Genomic DNA, 19,124 nt, shown 5'->3' with positions numbered 1-19,124 from the left:
TGCCACATTTTACAAAAAAAAGGGGGTAGGTGCAGTCCTCTTCTTACACAGAGAAGGCTGTAAGTGCTGGACCTTATGCAGATCATACCTGACAGTTAGGAATATGGCAGGAGGAGGAATGTCTCTATGTCTCCCTTCATCCCACTTCATGAATACAATGCTACTGAATGCAGGCAGCACCGTATACATGGGGGGTGCCTACAGGTCTTTGTGTATCTATAGTGGAAATGACCCCAAATGTATTGTCTCTTCTCCTGGGAAAAATGTGAGCTCTTGAACTTCTTAGGCCCCTGTTTGATAGTCTTCAACAATGACAATGGCTCCAAAATAAAACTTCAGAGCAGGGTTTCTAAAGAGCAAGGCTTCTGTTATTACGAATCTTCCAGCGCACATATATATTATTGCCTATTAGCACATCCACGCCTCCAAGCAGTCTCACAAGGTTCATTAAAGACCAGAATCGTCACTAAATTCTACTCGAGAGATGTGTAATGTGAAAAAAAAAAAAAGCCAGAAATTGTATAGTGGGAGAGATATAAAGTCAGTTTTTTAACTTGACCAGCAAATGTTAGTGCACTTGGGAAGAATGACTCTTATTAATGTATTATTATTGAATTGAAATAATATATAATGTGAAAATAACTTGATATTAATAATTATATTTAATAATACATAGGAAATTACTAATAACTTTTTTATATAAACTATTCAATAGCGTGGTCGATGGCAAAAAAAAAATTCAACAAGATTTTTTTGCAGAGTGCTGAAAAAATTCTCAAGAAATACAGGGATGGGATCCGTTATCCGGAAAGTTCCAAATTATGGAAAGGCCATCTCCCATAGACTCCATTATGATCAAATAATCCATATTTTTAAAAACTATTTCCTTTTTCTGTGTAATAATAAAACAGTAGCTTGTACTTGATCCCAACTAAGATATAATTAATCCTTATTGGAAGCAAAAACCAGCCTATTGGGTTTATTTAATGTTTATATGATTTTCTAGTAGACTTAAGGTATGAAGATCCAAATTACAGAAAGGCCCATTATCCAGAAAGCCCCAAGTCACGAGCGGTCTGGATAACAGGTCCTATACCTGTAATGCTGAAATTAAATGAGTGGTTCACCTTTGATTTAACTTTTATTATGATGGAGAGAGTGGTATTCTGAGACAGTTTGCAATTGTTTTTAATTTATTATTTGTGTTTTTTAGCTTTTTATTCAGCAGCTCTCCAATTTTAGTAATCTGGTTGCTAGGGTCCAATTTACCCTAGCAACCCTGAATTGATTTGAATAAAAGACTGAAATATGAATAGAAGAGGCCTAAATAGAAAGAGGAGTAATAAAAAGTAGCAATAACAATACATTTGTAGCCTTACAGATCATTTGTTTTTTAGATGGGGTCAGTACACGATATCAATAAAAGCAATTCTTGTGATATTTGGGAATCATTTGTAAAGTATTGTCCACAAAGATGAAATGAAAGTCTTTACATGCACAATGAATCAAACGTACTGTATACTCTCATGGTAACACTGTGTGTATTTTTTCTTCAGCTCTCTGTGCATTGCTCAGTTTTCAAGGTGAGTAACAATTGAAAGGAAAATTGCATAAATTGCTCAGTTGGAGCCAGTCTGGAATTAACTTTAATTGCACATGTGCCTGCAAGCTCTGTCTCGGCGGATGGATTTTAAGACAATACAAAAGATACAGAAGATGATGCCTGAGAACTCAGCTGTGCTACTCTGCATCAATGTCCGATTCACAAATTGGGATTCTTTTCTTTGCTCCAGGGGGGTGGAGCAGCGAGGGATGGGGGCTTTTGTTTTTGGGGGAGTTTAGTTCTTCTTTAAGTTTCTTGCAACGCCTATCCCCACTTTAAAGTTATTGCAGTGAATTGAACTGCTCTTTGTATGAGTGATTTCTCTTGCCTTTATCAAATCTGACACTTTCTTGGACTGAGTAAAGGGATACTGTCATGGGAAAACATGTTTCTTTCAAAACACATCGGTTAATAGTGCTGCTCCAGCAGAATTCTGCACTGAAATCCATTTCTCAAAAGAGCAAACAGATTTTTTATATCAATTTTGAATTCTGACATGGGCTAGACATATTGTCAGTTTCCCAGCTGCCCAGTATGTGACTTGTGCCAGCACTTATACTTTCTGGCAGGCTGTTATTTCTCCTACTTAACTGAATCAGTCTCAGTGGGACCTGGCTTTTACTATTGAGTGTTGTTCTTAGATCTACCAGGCAGCTGTTATCTTGTGTTAGGGAGCTGCTATTTGGTTACCTTCCCATTGTTCTGTTGTTAGACTGCTGGGGGAAAGGGAGGGGGTGATATCACTCCAACTTGCAGTACAGCAGTAAAGAATGACTGAAGTTTATCAGAGCACAAGTCACATGACTGGGGGCAGCTGGGAAACTGACAATATGTCTAGCCCCATGTCAGATTTCAAAATTAAATATAAAAAAAAATCAGTTTGCTCTTTTGAGAAACGGATTTCAGTGCAGAATTCTGCTGGAGCGGCACTATTAACTGATGCTTTTTGAAAAAAACATGTTCTCCCATGACAGTCCCTTTAACTGGTTGACCCTCCCTGGCTATGGATTTCGAATTTACCTCTTATCCCCTGCCTTTGTCTCGATTGCCCATACCAATCTTGCTAAAAGTTCTGTTACCAGAGTTCTACAGTGGAACACATGGCCATCTTACATTTACTCCAAAGAACAGAACAGTGTAGCTGGGTAAGGAGGGCAATGGCAGCAGCAACGGCTATGGAGGCAACGATTGCAGAGGCAACAGAAAGGGGAGTATGGAGGGATGGAAATAAATAAATAAACATTGTGGCACAATGGGCTCCCCAATGCAGTGGGCCTCGTGCAGATGCTTCTTTTGCCCTGTATATTATATTATATACATTTCTCTTTTCCTTTTGCTAATGTGCACCTATCATACAGTAGTGATTTACACCCATTAAATATATACTGTGACCAGTGGACTGGCGCACTCCAATCCCCATTCTTCCAACTCTCCAGCCCACTCCCCAGGCTGGGGACAGTGAATACATGATAATGATAACTTTGTGGGTAGGATATGGTGTATGACATGTGTAGTATTTATAGTATATACTGTATTTATAGTATTTATAGGGATTTATCTCAAAGTATTACTGTCATTGGTTCATGTTAGGGATGGGTGGATTTTTTTGCCTTGTTTCACCACAGAAATGACGCCCATAGACTTATGGCGTTGTGCATAGTGATGGGCGAATTTGCACAGTTTCGCCGAAAAATTCGCGAAATGGCGGAAAATTGGCTAAACGGCGTCGGCGTCTCGTTTTTGACACCGGTGTCCGTTTTGGCGAAATGTTTTTTTTTTGACGCTGGCAAATTTTTTTGGGCGAATTTTCGCAGGCAATTCGCGAATTTATTCGCTGGCGGCGAATCACGCAAATTCGCGCCTGGCGAATAAACTCGCCCATCACTAGTTGTGCATCAAAAACATTTTGACGCCCATAGAATTTAATGGGCATCAGCGACATTTCACATTAAGAATTCTTAACGAAACGAAATGGGTCAAATTCGCCCAAGCCTAGTTCATGTCAGTTGAGTAATATAAATATCTTTGTTTTAGGTTACAGCACCGCTGCAAACAGTGAGGAAACCAACGCGTGCATAAAGCAAAGTAACTATCACCTCCAGAAACCTAACCTCTTCCATTTCATTTTATATAGTTATAAGTCGGCTATTTCAGTTGAAGAAAGGAAGGGTCAGATGGGGCTAAACTGTAAAACACAACGCTCACAGGCCCCAGTGGTGGTTCTTAATCCAAATAATGATTTATTAAAAGATAACAGCAGATACTTCTGAATGTATAAAGTACTTCAATCACAGTAGCACACGCCAGTTTCTCATTGGGTATTACACAGTGTAGGGAATCTATCCCACACTAAGGTGCAGATCTATTATGTGGTTTTTATCACCACCAGGCTTCACCATGTAAAAAACAGCATCATTTTTCAGCAGCATCATGCGTTTCTTTCTTAGTGCAACAGAACTCACTTACAAAGGTCTGAAGCAATGTAAAATAATGATGTTAACACAGCGTTAAACAAACCTTTGTGATTTTGCCATTTATATTACACAGCTTTTTACACAATTTTTCCGTCAATTTTCATTTTACACTACATAATAAATATGGGTCAGAAGACTGCTCTCTCTAGCTACACTCCCTAACTCACACCAACTAGGATCCACTGTCTATACTTAATTCACAGGATCTCTTTCCCCAACTTCTTCCACTAAGCTTCTTACTGGGACTTCTGCTCCAGCCTCCCCAGCACATCCACCCCTGGCACCAGGGGGAGTCTAAAGACAAAGGGGCAAATTCACTAAGCCGCGAAGCGCCGAACGCTAGCGTTAATTCGCTAGCGTTTGGCATTTTCGCTACTGCGCAAATTCACTTACGAACGCTGGCGTAGTTTTGCTAGTGTTACTTCGCAACCTTACGCCAGGCGAATTTTCGCTAGCGACGAAACTACGCAAATTCACTAACTTGCGCAGTGTACTGAACGCTACCTTTTACGCTAGACTTCCTTCGCCACCTCAGACCTGGCGAAGCGCAATAGAGTAGATAGGGATTGTTTAAAAAAAAGTCAATATTTTTTCTAAGTCCCAAAAAACGCTGGCGTGTTTTCTACATGATGGCTGATAGGCTGAAAAAGATTGAAAATATTTTGGGGCTCCCCTTCCTCCCCCCTACATTTCCTGACTCATGGCAACTTACCTAGACAGTGGGCACATGTGTAGGGCAAAATAAAATTTTTATTTGCAGATTTGAAGGTTTTCTAGGCATTTGTAGTGCAGATACGTGTTCCTCCATTGAAATTTGAATTTCAATGCAAATTAGCCTTCGCTAGCGCAACTTCGCTTTATATAGCGAATCAACGCTAGCGCAACTCCGCAACCTTACGCTACCCCTCTGCGCAACTTCGGATTTTAGTGAATTTGCGGAGCCCTGGTGAAACTACGCCTGGCGAAGTGCGGCGAAGTTGCGCCTGGCGCAACTTCGCATCTTAGTGAATTTGCCCCAAAGAACCCAGTGCTCCATTATATCAGCTATGGACAGGAGGCGGTCACATATCCTTAGACCTATGGGTACACATCATTGCCCTGGGTCTATGTGTATGTATGTGTGTACTTACATTTTAATTATATAGCACTGCTTATGTACACAGAGCTATACAGCAGAGCAATACAAGTGGGAGGATAACTAGTAGATACAAGTAGGAAACTATCAAGTGCTGAAGGTTACAGTGGGTGACACTGGAATATAAGTGCAGTTCCAGGTTCAGGTGTTATGTGAGTGCTCCAAGAAGTAGTGTTTGAGTTTATTTTTGAAGAGACTGAGAGAGTATTCTCTACAGAGGGATTTAGGGATGTCATTCCAAATGTAAGAAGCAGCAAGAAGGAAAGGTTTAAGGTGGGAAACAGCAATAGTGGGGGGAAGAGTGCATCCAAGTGGTTGCTCTGAAAGAAGCAGAGGAGTTGGCTAGGGGGGTATGGAGATACAAGAGAAGCGATGTAGTGAGGTGCAGAGGAATGAAGGGCTTTGACGGTATGAGAAAAAAGAATGATAAGGACTTTAGCAGAGGAGAGGCCTGCCGCCTCCTGGATGAGAGAAGGAGAATTCTGACAGCAGTGTTTTATACAGACTGTAGTGTTAATGAGCATTGCATCAAGAGAGATAGTAAAGGGGGGAATGTGACCAGGCTTATAAGGAAAGAGGATTTGATCACTTTTTGTAAGGTTATGGTTAGCTTGAAGTTTAGTTTGAGGTGGTATTGGAGATTGCTAGGAGGCAGTTACAGATTGTTAATAAATATATTCTGATAGTACCTACATACAGATAACATTTAAAGCCAAATGAGTGGATTAGATGCCCAAAGAGGGAGTTTATGGGCAAAATAATAAAGGACCAAGTTCAAAACCCTGCGACACCGCTACATTAAGTGGAACTGGACATGAGGTTTTTTAGCATAAGAGACAGTGGGGCTCATTTATAAACTTTGTGCAATGATTGAATGATTCACACAGTGAAAATATTTGCCCTGTGCATGGTTATATTTATAAACCTGGCTACGAGTGGTGTACTTAATGCGTAAACAGAATTGAAAATTTTTATTTGTGCTCCAAATATCCATAAGGGCTTTTTAAATATTCAACTTGACCAGCAAATGTTAATGCACTTGGGTAGAATGACTCTTATTAATGTATTATTATTGAATTGAAATAATATATAATGTGAAAATAACTTGACATTAATAATTATATTTAATAATACATCTAATAACTTTTTTATATAAACTATTCAATAGCGTGGTCAATGTCAAAAAAAAAAAAAAAAAGGATTTTTTTGCAGAGTGCTGAGAAAATTCTCAAGAAATACAGGGATGGGATTCGTTATCCGGAAACCCGTTATACAGAGAGTTCCAAATTACGAAAAGGCCATCTCCCATAGACTCCATTATGATCATATAATCCATATTTTTAAAAACTATTTCCTTTTTCTCTGTAATAATAAAACAGTAGCTTGTACTTGATCCCAACTAAGATATAATTAATCCTTATTGGAAGCAAAACCAGCCTATTGGGTTTATTTAATGTTTATATGATTTTCTAGTAGACTTAAGGTATGAAGATCCAAATTACAGAAAGGCCCATTATCCAGAAAGCCCCAAGTCCCGAGCGGGCTGGATAACAGGTCCCATACCTGTAATGCTGAAATTAAATGAGTGGTTCACCTTTGATTCAACTTTTATTATGATGGAGAGAGTGGTATTCTGAGACAGTTTGCAATTGTTTTGAATTTATTATTTGTGTTTTTTTAGCTTTTTATTCAACAGCTCTCCAGTTTGCAATTTTAGTAATCTGGTTGCTAGGGTCCAATTTACAAAATCGTGAATTTTGAGCGAAATTCGCGAAACGGCGAAATATTAGTGATACTGTGCTGGCGTCTCGTTTTTGACGCCGGCGCCCGTTTTTGACGCCGGAATTTTTTCAGGCGAATTTTCGCGGGCGTTTTGCAAATTTATTCGCTGGCGGCGAATCGCGCAAATTTCGCTGCGACGTCGCGCCTGGCAAATAAATTCGCCCATCACTAATAAAAAGTAGCAATAATAATACATTTGTAGCCTTATGCACAATGAATCAAACGTACTGTATACTCTCATGGTAACACTGTGTTTATTTTTTCTTCAGTTCTCTGTGAATTGCTCAGTTTTCAAGGTGAGTAACAATTGAAAGGAAAATTGCATAAATTGCTCAGTTGGAGCCAGTCTGGAATTAACTTTAATTGCACATGTGCCTGCAAGCTCTGTCTCGGCGGATGGATTTTAAGACAATACAAAAGATACAGAAGATGATGCCTGAGAACTCAGCTGTGCTACTCTGCATCAATGTCCGATTCACAAATTGGGATTCTTTTCTTTGCTCCAGGGGGGTGGAGCAGCGAGGGATGGGGGCTTTTGTTTTTGGGGGAGTTTAGTTCTTCTTTAAGTTTCTTGCAACGCCTATCCCCACTTTAAAGTTATTGCAGTGAATTGAACTGCTCTTTGTATGAGTGATTTCTCTTGCCCTTATCAAATCTGACACTTTCTTGGACTGAGTAAAGGGATACTGTTATGGGAAAACATGTTTCTTTCAAAACACATCGGTTAATAGTGCTGCTCCAGCAGAATTCTGCACTGAAATCCATTTCTCAAAAGAGCAAACAGATTTTTTTATATCAAATTTTGAATTCTGGCTACACATATTGTCAGTTTCCCAGCTGCCCCAGTCATGTGACTTGTGCCAGCACTTATACTTTCTGGCAGGCTGTTATTTCTCCTACTTAACTGAATCAGTCTCAGTGGGACCTGGCTTTTACTATTGAGTGCTGTTCTTAGATCTACCAGGCAGCTGTTATCTTGTGTTAGGGAGCTGCTATCTGGTTACCTTCCCATTGTTCTTTTGTTTGGCTGCTGGGGGGAAAGGGAGGGGGTTGATATCACTCCAACTTGCAGTACAGCAGTAAAGAGTTACTGAAGTTTATCAGAGCACAAGTCACATGACTGGGGGCAGCTGGGAAACTGACAATATATCTAGCCCCATGTCAGATTTCAAAATTAACCCTTTAAGTGCCACAGAACGTAGAATCTACGTTCTGTGGAAAAGTAACTTGAAATGCCACAGAACGTAGATTCTACGTTTTGCAGCACTTCCGGGTTCTGGAGCGGAGGAGTGGCTGTTAGAGCCGATCGCTCCGTTCCGCTTCGATCCCCTGCCCCTAGGCAACGAGCAGAGCAGGGGATCGAGTGGCCCCTGGGGCGCGATCGCCCAGGGGCCCAAAAACAGCAGCAGGCACGTGTTACTTACGTGTCCTGCTGCTGCAGCCTGCACCGGATCGTCGATCTCCGCCCCCACAGCACACAGACAGGAACCACGAGGCAGATGTCTTCCAGGGGCTCTTCCTGATCGCCTGCAACAGTCTTCAGCGATTTTTTCAGGTTAGTGCAACAATTACACACACCAACACACACTTATTACAGTAATACACACTTAGATTCACACTTACACATACATTTTTGGGGATTGGGGGGGTCACTTACACTCACTGCACTTACACACACGTGCACACGCACACACGCACACATAACATGTAATTTACCATTTGTACACACGGACACGCACATACATGGCATTGTGGCTTTTTTTTTTTTTTTTTTTTTTCTTATCGCATCGTCTCTTTTTTTGGCTGAAAAAAATGTTTTATTGCCATTACGAATAGCGTATTCGCTAACCGTACTGTGCAATATCTTTTGTATGTTATTTCGGTGATTATATTGCAATTTTGGGTATTTTGGTGCATTTTTAGCCATTTTATTGAATTTTTAGCCATTTTATTGCATTTTCAGCTCTGCATATGTTGTGTTCACTTGTTTCTAGCCGTATAACCTGTTTGGCCCAGCTAAAATATTCAAACTGTGATTCTGACGGCCGATAACACTATTCTGGAAAAAAAACATTGATTTTTGTGGTTTTATTGGATTTTTTTTCATTTCACTCTTTACTGCCTTATTTTGTTTTGCCTTGTAAATTTTATCTACGATATATCCATTTGGGGGTCTCTGTGCGCCACATAGTTTGGTATATCTATACATATTGGGCATCAAAGTGTTCAGTAGACACCTGGCGTTCATATTTAGGATGTTTTATGCTGATACGTTACGAAATGTGGGGCATATAATGGGGTAAAATTCAAGCTTTGTGACGATTTTCAGAAATTTGATAAAAACCGTTATGTTCAGCATTGCTTTGCAGTTTGGCAGTTTGTAGTAGAAACACTTATTTACCCATATTGGATTCGTCAGAATGTGTACTTTCTGAAAATATATGGTTTTCTGGGGTCTCTGTACTGTTAGGGGGGTCTAATGTCGCATAATACACACACCAGGTGGTTATATTGCAGCAGCCAGCGCGTCAGCTGTGAAAAAGTATATACACTATTGTCATTTGGTGGTCTCTGTGCGCCACATAGTTTGGTATATCTATGCATATTGAGCATCAAAGTGTTCAGTAGACCCCTGGCGTTCATATTTAGGATGTTTTATGCTGATACGTTACGAAATGTGGGGCATATAATGGGGTAAAATTCAAGCTTTCTGACGATTTTCAGAAATTTGATAAAAACCGTTATGTTCAGCATTGCTTTGCAGTTTGGCAGTTTGTAGTAGAAACACTTATTTACCCATATTGGATTCGTCAGAATGTGTACTTTCTGAAAATATATGGTTTTCTGGGGTTTCTGTACTGTTAGGGGGGTCTAATGTCGCATAATACACACACCAGGCGCTTATATTGCAGCAGCCAGCAAGTCAGCTGTGAAAATGTATATACACTATTGTCATTCGGTGGTCTCTGTGCGCCACATAGTTTGGTATATCTATGCATATTGAGCATCAAAGTATTCAGTAGACCTCTGGCGTTCATATTTAGGATGTTTTATGCTGATACGTTACGAAACGTGGAGCATATAATGGGGTAAAATTCAAGCTTTGTGACGATTTTCAGAAATTTGATAAAAACCGTTATGTTCAGCATTGCTTTGCAGTTTGGCAGTTTGTAGTAGAAACACTTATTTACCCATATTGGATTTGTCAGAATGTGTACTTTCTGAAAATATATGGTTTTCTGGGGTCTCTGTACTGTTAGGGGGGTCTAATGTCGCATAATACACACACCAGGTGCTTGTATTGCAGCAGCCAGCGCGTCAGCCGTGAAAAAGTATATACAGTATTGTCATTTGGGTGTCTCTGTGCGCCACATAATTTGGTATATCTATGCATATTGGGCATCAAAGTGTTCAGTAGACCCCTGGGCGTTCATATTTAGGATGTTTTATGCTGATAAATTACGAAATGTGGGGCATATAATGGGGTAAAATTCAAGCTTTGTGACGATTTTCAGAAATTTGATAAAAACCGTTATGTTCAGCATTGCTTTGCAGTTTGGCAGTTTGTAGTAGAAACACTTATTTACCCATATTGGATTAATCAGAATGTGTACTTTCTGAAAATATATGGTTTTCTGGGGTCTCTGTACTGTTAGGTGGTCTAATGTCGCATAATACACACACCAGGTGCTTATATTGCAGCAGCCAGCGCGTCAGCCTTGAAAATGTCTATACATATTGTCATTTGGGGGTCTCTGTGCGCCACATAGTTTGGTATATCTATGCACATTGGGCATCAAACTATTTAGTAGACCCGTATGTTTATATTTAGGATGCTTTATGCTGGTAATGATACATGGACAATACGATGCTGGAAAGTTGAAGCTTTGAGGCAATTTTCAGATATTTCACCAAAACCGCCAAATTTGGCAAAGCCTTGCGACTCGGTAGTTTGGAGCAGAAAGGCATGGGTACCCATTTTAGATTCTGTCGAATGTGTACTTTCCAAAAATGTATGGGTTTGGGGGGTAAACATATATTTCTGTGTTTTTACCCCACAAAAATGCAGACAATGTGCTGATTTTTCATTAGCTGAAGTTACCCACAGGACAATTTGTATGTGCTAACTTCATTTTGGGGCCTCTAAATGCCATATACTTTGGTAAACCTATGCACAGTGGGCACCAAACTGTTTGGAGGACCCCTGGCAATCACAATTTGGGTGCTTTTTTGTGATACGTAATGATACATGGGCAATATGATGCTGGAAAGTTGAAGCATTGAGGCAATTTTCAGATATTTCACCAAAACCGACAACTTTGGGAAAGCCTTGCGACTCAGTAGTTTGGAGCAATAAGGCATGGGTACCCATTTTAGATTCTGTAGAATGTGTACTTTCCAAAAATGTATGGGTTTGGGGGGTAAACATATATTTCTGTGTTTTTACCCCACAAAAATGCAGTTAATGTGTTGATCTTTCATTAGCTGAAGTTACCCACAGGACTATTTGTATGCACTAACTTCATTTTGAGGCCTCTAAATGCCAGATACTTTGGTAAACCTATGAACAATGGCCACCAAACTGTTCGGAGGAACCCTGGCAATCATATTTAGGGTGCTTTTTCTTGGTGCATAACGATACATGGGTGATATGGTGCTGAGAAGTTGAAGCTTTGAGGCAATTTTCAGATATTTCACCAAAACCGACAATTGTGGGAAAGCCTTGCGACTCAGTAGTTTGGAGCAGAAAGGCATGGGTACCCATTTTAGATTCGGTAGAATGTGTACTTTCCAAAACTATATGGGTTTTGGGGGGCAAACATATATTTCTGTGTTTTTACCCCACAAAAATGCAGTCAATGTGTTGATTTTTCATTAGCTGAAGTTACCCACGGAACTGTTTGTATGCGCTAACTTCATTTTGGGGCCTCTAAATGCCAGATACTTTGGTAAACTTATGAAAAATGGCCACCAAAATGTTCAGAGGAACCCTGGCAATCATATTTAGGGTGCTTTTTCTTAGTACGTAATGATACATGGGTGATATAGTGCTGGGAAGTTGAAGCTTTGAGGCAATTTTCAGATATTTCACCAAAACCGACAACTTTGGGAAAGCCTTGCGACTCAGTAGTTTGGAGCAGAAAGGCATGGGTACCCATTTTAGATTCAGTAGAATGTGTACTTTCCAAAAATATATGGGTTTGGGGGGTAAACATATATTTCTGTGTATTTACCCCACAAAAATGCAGTCAATGTGTTGATTTCTCATTAGATGAAGTTACCTACAGGACTATTTGTCTGCGCTAGCTTCATTTTGAGGCCTCTAAATGCCAGATACTTTGGTAAACCTATGAACAATGGCCACCAAACTGTTTGGAGGAACCCTGGCAATCATATTTAGGGTGCTTTTTCTTGGTGCGTAACGATACATGGGTGATATGGTGCTGAGAAGTTGAAGCTTTGAGGCAATTTTCAGATATTTCACCAAAACCGACAATTGTGGGAAAGCCTTGCGACTCAGTAGTTTGGAGCAGAAAGGCATGGGTACCCATTTTAGATTCGGTAGAATGTGTACTTTCCAAAAATATATGGGTTTGGGGGTAAACATATATTTCTGTGTTTTTACCCCACAAAAATGCAGTCAATGTGTTGATTTTTCATTAGCTGAAGTTACCCACGGGACTGTTTGTATGCGCTAACTTCATTTTGGGGCCTCTAAATGCCAGATACTTTGGTAAACCTATGAACAATGGCCACCAAAATGTTCAGAGGAACCATGGCAATCATATTTAGGGTGCTTTTTCTTGGTGCGTAACGATACATGGGTGATATGGTGCTGAGAAGTTGAAGCTTTGAGGCAATTTTCAGATATTTCACCAAAACCGACAATTGTGGGAAAGCCTTGCGACTCAGTAGTTTGGAGCAGAAAGGCATGGGTACCCATTTTAGATTCGGTAGAATGTGTACTTTCCAAAAATATATGGGTTTGGGGGGTAAACATATATTTCTGTGTTTTTACCCCACAATAAATGCAGTCAATGTGTTGATTTCTCAGTAGCTGAAGTAAAGTCCTGATCAATTTGGATGTGCTAACTTCATATTGGTGTCTCTAAATGCCAGATACTTTGGTAAACCTATGCATAATGGGTATCAAACTGTTCAGTGGACCCCTGGCAATCATATTTCACGTGCTTTTTCTTGGTACCTAATATAGTTTGGGATATGCGGAGCAGCAAAATAAAACCTTTGAAATGATTTTTCAGAATTTTGAAATTTTTTTTGAAAAACCGCTATGTTCAGACAAGCTTTTATGTTTGGTAGTTGGGAGTAGAGAGACATAGTTACCCATTTTGTAATCGGCTGAATGTGTACTTTTCAAAAATGTATGGTTTTCTGGGGTAAACCTACGGTTTCAGGAGATTTTGCCTTGGAATCTAAAGCATGCCGTTTTCTGCCTTAGTGCTTTCAAAATTCAGCAATATACTGCCGGGAGTTTTTGAGGTACAGAAGTCCTAAATCTCCCTAAAACTATACATATCTGGTATTGGCACGTTCGAGAGACATAAGGCTTTCCAAATCAGTTGGATTTTCATCCGTAAAATGAAATATTTTTCTGGTATAAATTGATATACGATGAAAAATGTAATTTTTCTTTTTTTTTTGGTATTTAGCACTATAAATTTTTTTGCACAGGTGGAAATACATGAAAACTCAGGCAGATTTAGAAAGCTCAGTTTCTACCGAAAAAAACAATGTATAGTTTTCCTAGGTAAACTATAGGTTTCCCCTCAGAAAATGCCCCTAAAGTGAGAGAGCACAAAATGTTTCAAAAACGGCTGGCATTTTGCGTAACCAAAATGTGAAATTCTGCTGGCACTTAAAGGGTTAAATATAAGAAAAACCAGTTTGCTCTTTTGAGAAACAGATTTCAGTGCAGAATTCTGCTGGAGCGGCACTATCAACTGATGCTTTTTGAAAAAAACATGTTTTCCCATGACAGTATCCCTTTAACTGGTTGACCCTCCCTGGCTATGGATTTCAAATTTACCACTTATCCCCTGCCTTTGTCTCGATTGCCCATACCAGTCTTGATGAAAGTTCTGTTACCAGAGTTCTACAGTGGAACACATGGCCATCTTACATTTACTCCAAAGAACAGAACAGTGTAGCTGGGTAAGGAGGGCAATGGCAGCAGCAACGGCTATGGAGGCAACGATTGCAGAGGCAACAGAAAGGGGAGTATGGAGGGATGGAAATAAATAAACATTGTGGCACAATGGGCTCCCCAATGCAGTGGGCCCCGTGCAGATGCTTCTTTTGCCCTGTATATTATATTATATACATTTCTCTTTTCCTTTTGCTAATGTGCACCTATCATACAGTAGTGATTTACACCCATTAAATATATACTGTGACCAGTGGACTGGCGCACTCCAATCCCCATTCTTCCAACTCTCCAGCCCACTCCCCAGGCTGGGGACAGTGAATACATGATAATGATAACTTTGTGGGTAGGATATGTTGTATGACATGTGTAGTATTTATAGTATATACTGTATTTATAGTATTTATAGGGATTTATCTCAAAGTATTACTGTCATTGGTTCATGTTAGGGATGGGTGGATTTTTTCACCTTGTTTCACCACGGAAATGACGCCCATAGACTTATGGCGTTGTGCATAGTGATGGGAGAATTTGCGCCGTTTCGCCTAAAAATTCGCGAATTTCCAGCGAAATTTGCGAAATGGCAGAAAATTTGCTAAACTTGCTAAATTCGGGCGAATTTTCGCAGGCAATTCGCGAATTTATTCGCTGGCGGCAAATCACGCAAATTCGCGTCTGGCGAATAAACTCGCCCATCACTAGTTGTGCATCAAAAACATTTTGACGCCCATAGAATTTAATGGGCATCAGCGACATTTCACATTAAGAATTTTTAACGAAACGAAATGGGTCAAATTCGCCCAAGCCCAGTTCATGTCAGTTGAGTAATATAAATATCTTTGTTTTAGGTTACAGCACCGCTGCAAACAGTGAGGAAACCAACGCGTGCCTAAAGCAAAGTAACTATCACCTCCAGAAACCTAACCTCTGATATTGATTCTCCATCACATCTTCCATTTCATTTTATATAGTTATAAGTCGGCTATTTCAGTTGAAGAAAGGAAGGGTCAGATGGGGCTAAACTGTAAAACACAACGCTCACAGGCCCCAGTGGTGGTTCTTAATCCAAATAATGATTTATTAAAAGATAACAGCAGATACTTCTGAATGTATAAAGTACTTCAATCACAGTAGCACACGCCAGTTTCTCATTGGGTATTACACAGTGTAGGGAATCTATCCCACACTAAGGTGCAGATCTATTATGTGGTTTTTATCACCACCAGGCTTCACCATGTAAAAAACAGCATCATTTTTCAGCAGCATCATGCGTTTCTTTCTTAGTGCAACTTCCGCCAGAACTCACTTACAAAGGTCTGAAGCAATGTAAAATAATGATGTTAACACAGCGTAACACAGCGTTGCCATTTATATTACACAGCTTTTTACACAATTTTTCCGTCAATTTTCATTTTACACTACATAATAAATATGGGTCAGAAGACTGCTCTCTCTAGCTACACTCCCTAACTCACACCAACTAGGATCCACTGTCTATACTTAATTCACAGGATCTCTTTCCCCAACTTCTTCCACTAAGCTTCTTACTGGGACTTCTGCTCCAGCCTCCCCAGCACATCCACCCCTGGCACCAGGGGGAGTCTAAAGACAAAGAACCATGTGCTCCCTTATATCAACTATGGACAGGAGTCAGTCACATATCCTTAGACCTATGGGTACACATCATTGCCCTTGGCCTATGTGTATGTATGTGTGTACTTACATTTTAATTATATAGCACAGCTTATGTACACAGAGCTTTACAGCAGAGCAATACAAGTGGGAGGGTAACTAGTAGATACAAGTAGGAAACTATCAAGTGCTGAAGGTTACAGTGGGTGACACTGGAATATAAGTGCAGTTCCAGGTTCAGGTGTTATGTGAGTGCTCCAAGAAGTAGTATTTGAGTTTATTTTTGAAGAGACTGAGAGAGTATTCTCTACAGAGGGATTTAGGGATGTCATTCCAAATGTAAGAAGCAGCAAGAAGGAAAGGTTTAAGGTGGGAAACAGCAATAGTGGGGGGAAGAGTGCATCCAAGTGGTTGCTCTGAAAGAAGCAGAGGAGTTGGCTAGGGGGGTATGGAGATACAAGAGAAGAGATGTAGTGAGGTGCAGAGGAATGAAGGGCTTTGACGGTTATGAGGAAAAAGAATGATAAGGATTTTAGCAGAGGAAAGGCCTGCCGCCTCCTGGATGAGAGAAGGAGAATTTTGACAGCAGTGTTTTATACAGACTGTAGTGGGTAGAGATGGGAGTTAGTCTAGTCGGGATAGGATGAGAACAGGTATGAGTGTTTTAGTTGTTACTTGGGATGGGTGGGATCTGTAAATATTGCAAAAGAAAAAGTGACAGGTTTTGAAAGTGGTCTACCCACAGAGAATGTGCTGAGTTAATGAGCATTGCATCAAGAGAGATAGTAAAGGGGGGAATGTGACCAGGCTTATAAGGAAAGAGGATTTGATCACTTTTTGTAAGGTTATGGTTAGCTTGAAGTTTAGTTTGAGGTGGTATTGGAGATTGCTAGGAGGCAGTTACAGATTGTTAATAAATATATTCTGATACTACCAACATACAGATAACATTTAAAGCCAAATGAGTGGATTAGATGCCCAAAGAGGGAGTTTATGGGCAAAATAATAAAGGACCAAGTTCAAAACCCTGCGACACCGCTACATTAAGTGGAACTGGACATGAGGTTTTTTAGCATAAGAGACAGTGGGGCTCATTTATAAACTTTGTGCAATGATTGAATGAATCACACAGTGAAAATATTTGCCCTGTGCATGGTTATATTTATAAACCTGGCTACGAGTGGTGTACTTAATGCGTAAACAGAATTGAAAATTTTTATTTGTGCTCCAAATATCCATAAGGGCTTTTTAAATATGGCATATTTGCAAATTGCGAATATAATATATATATAATATATAAATTACTGTAAACGCTATTTTTGTGCACATCAACCTCGCACAGTTGCAAACACCCATCTCATTTGCGAGCCATTTGCGAATATTTTAGCTCAATGCAAATTCAGAAAAAAAACAGAAAGACGGACACATCATCCATTTTTGATTTTATACTTTTCAAATGTGTTTTAAATGAATCAATACATTTGGATTTTATCTTACCTGCATTGGTAATCTCTATCCCTACCATTGAGCCAGTGAATGCGCCTTTAACTCCATTGAACCAAACTTTATAAATGACCCCCAGTGACTGATCGAATAGAGAGGTAAGAAGAGAGCCATTGTGTAGCCTGATTATAGAGACCCAACAAATACAGAGTATGTATAAGGACGGAGTGGTCAGTTGTATCAAATGCAGATGAAAGGTCAAGGAGGATTAGGATAGAGAAGTGGCCATTGGTTTGGAAACCTGAAACTGGTTATAGTAATAATAATTGTGCAATATTAAAGGCAAGAGGCAGAAGAGAGACAGGATGGATCAAAGGTAGACTTTTTTAACAATAGGCTTGACACAGGCCTGTTTGAAGTGAGGGGGGGTACTAGAGAAGAATAAAAGATGTAAGAGCTGGAGTAAGCTCTGAAGCACAGTGTTTAGGTAGTAAAGAAGGCATGGGGTCAAGAGAACACATTGTAAGTGAGGAGGAGACAGTTACAGGATCAAAACAGTTGAGGCATGTAAGGTTACAGCTACAGAGCCCATCAGGGAATAAACCCCATGGATGGCCTACATTAATAAGTACAATTAATTCATTGGTTTCTCTGGGCTTCCCTGTGACTCATTTGGTAACATAATTGGTGTCCAAAAGGGCCATAGGATTCAGCGTGTGAAGTTGTGGGGCAAGATGAGCTACTGATACACTGCAACAAGCCTTATTTCCCAAGTCACCCATGGCAGACAATTCACCAACATGGGTTAATCCCGCCTATCAGGTCACTGGACAGGAAAGAGTTAACGATCGGTATAAATACCTTGCTCCTCCCAGCAATCCTCGTCTTTTTTCCTGTCCAGGTCACGACAGGCTGCTACAGACTGCTACAGGCTGCTACAGATGGCTAAAAGGCTGCTAAGCTTACCATACCAGAGTGGGTCTCTCTCTCTCTCTCTCTCTCCCCTCTGATGCCTCCAAGTGCACCCTATACGGGTTGTGGTGAGAAGAACCCGTTGGGCAGGGTTGTGTGCTGGAGCTGCTGTAAGAATTCCCTCCTAAAGGTAGAGAGGAGGATGAAGCAGTCCAGAGGATCAGCCGTTTCAGATGGATTCGAGGCTGGGTAAAGTGTTTTGTTCCATGGAAGAGCACACGCGCCAATACTGACGCGGACGCGCGTCGAGTACGGACGCGGAAGCGCGTGTAAGACGCGCGCCTGAGTTGACGCGAACGGAGTGACGCGTGCCGGAAGTGACGCACGCGGAAGACGCGTGCTCAAAGAAGACGCGCACCCGGAAATGGACGCGCGCGCCCGTAAGTGACGCGCGACCGGACTGACGCGCGGGAAAACGGCGTCAGGAAGTGACGCAATAAGAAGACGCTGGCAGTGTGTGCAAGGCTGGCGTTTGGCTGGGTGTGATAGTACACTTCGCCGGAAGTTGGAGAGCGTTGGTTCACTCGGCTACAGACTGTGAGTGCCTTTCCAGTGGAATCTTGCTTTTGTAATTGAATTTATGCTTATGGAATAATGTGTTACAGGTTACTATGGATCAGCCTGGCTCTGGAAAAGGATCTCAGCCCAAAGGTCCTAGGTAAGCTGGCTGTGGATATATGGATGTAATGAGAGAGAACGATAATTAGTGGCTGATGGTTGTCTTTTCCATTTTCAGCCTACATATGTCAACTGAATTGCAGAAAGGGGAGCCTACTCTCTCAAAGAAAGCGGCTTCAGCTACGGACCCAGTAGCGTCTGCAGACCCTCAGCCTTCAGGAGCCCCACAATTGGATGCTCTGGTCTCCATCATCAAGCAAGCTGTAGTACAAGGCATGCAAGAGGCTACTGCTTCTACCT

At 40.7% G+C, this 19,124-nt stretch overlaps 1 protein-coding gene across 3 annotated transcripts in view; it reads left to right on the top strand.

The window, feature by feature from the left end:
- Positions 1–19,124, top strand: part of LOC108710363 (adhesion G protein-coupled receptor E2) — an 84,290-nt gene that overhangs the window by 4,536 nt on the left and 60,630 nt on the right. For all 3 annotated transcript variants that reach the window (XM_041587204.1, XM_041587203.1, XM_041587202.1), the window contains exons 3-6: positions 1,557–1,583; positions 3,638–3,688; positions 7,264–7,290; positions 15,008–15,058. In XM_041587204.1, coding sequence (XP_041443138.1) covers positions 1,557–1,583; positions 3,638–3,688; positions 7,264–7,290; positions 15,008–15,058 — 156 coding nt within the window. The remainder of the gene's footprint in view (positions 1–1,556; positions 1,584–3,637; positions 3,689–7,263; positions 7,291–15,007; positions 15,059–19,124) is intronic.

The sequence above is a fragment of the Xenopus laevis genome, chromosome 3L (genome assembly GCF_017654675.1).
Source record: "Xenopus laevis strain J_2021 chromosome 3L, Xenopus_laevis_v10.1, whole genome shotgun sequence".
Taxonomy (NCBI): domain Eukaryota; kingdom Metazoa; phylum Chordata; class Amphibia; order Anura; family Pipidae; genus Xenopus; species Xenopus laevis.
The sequence above is the reverse complement of the archived record's forward strand: the minus strand, read 5'-3'. Positions and strand labels throughout refer to the sequence as shown.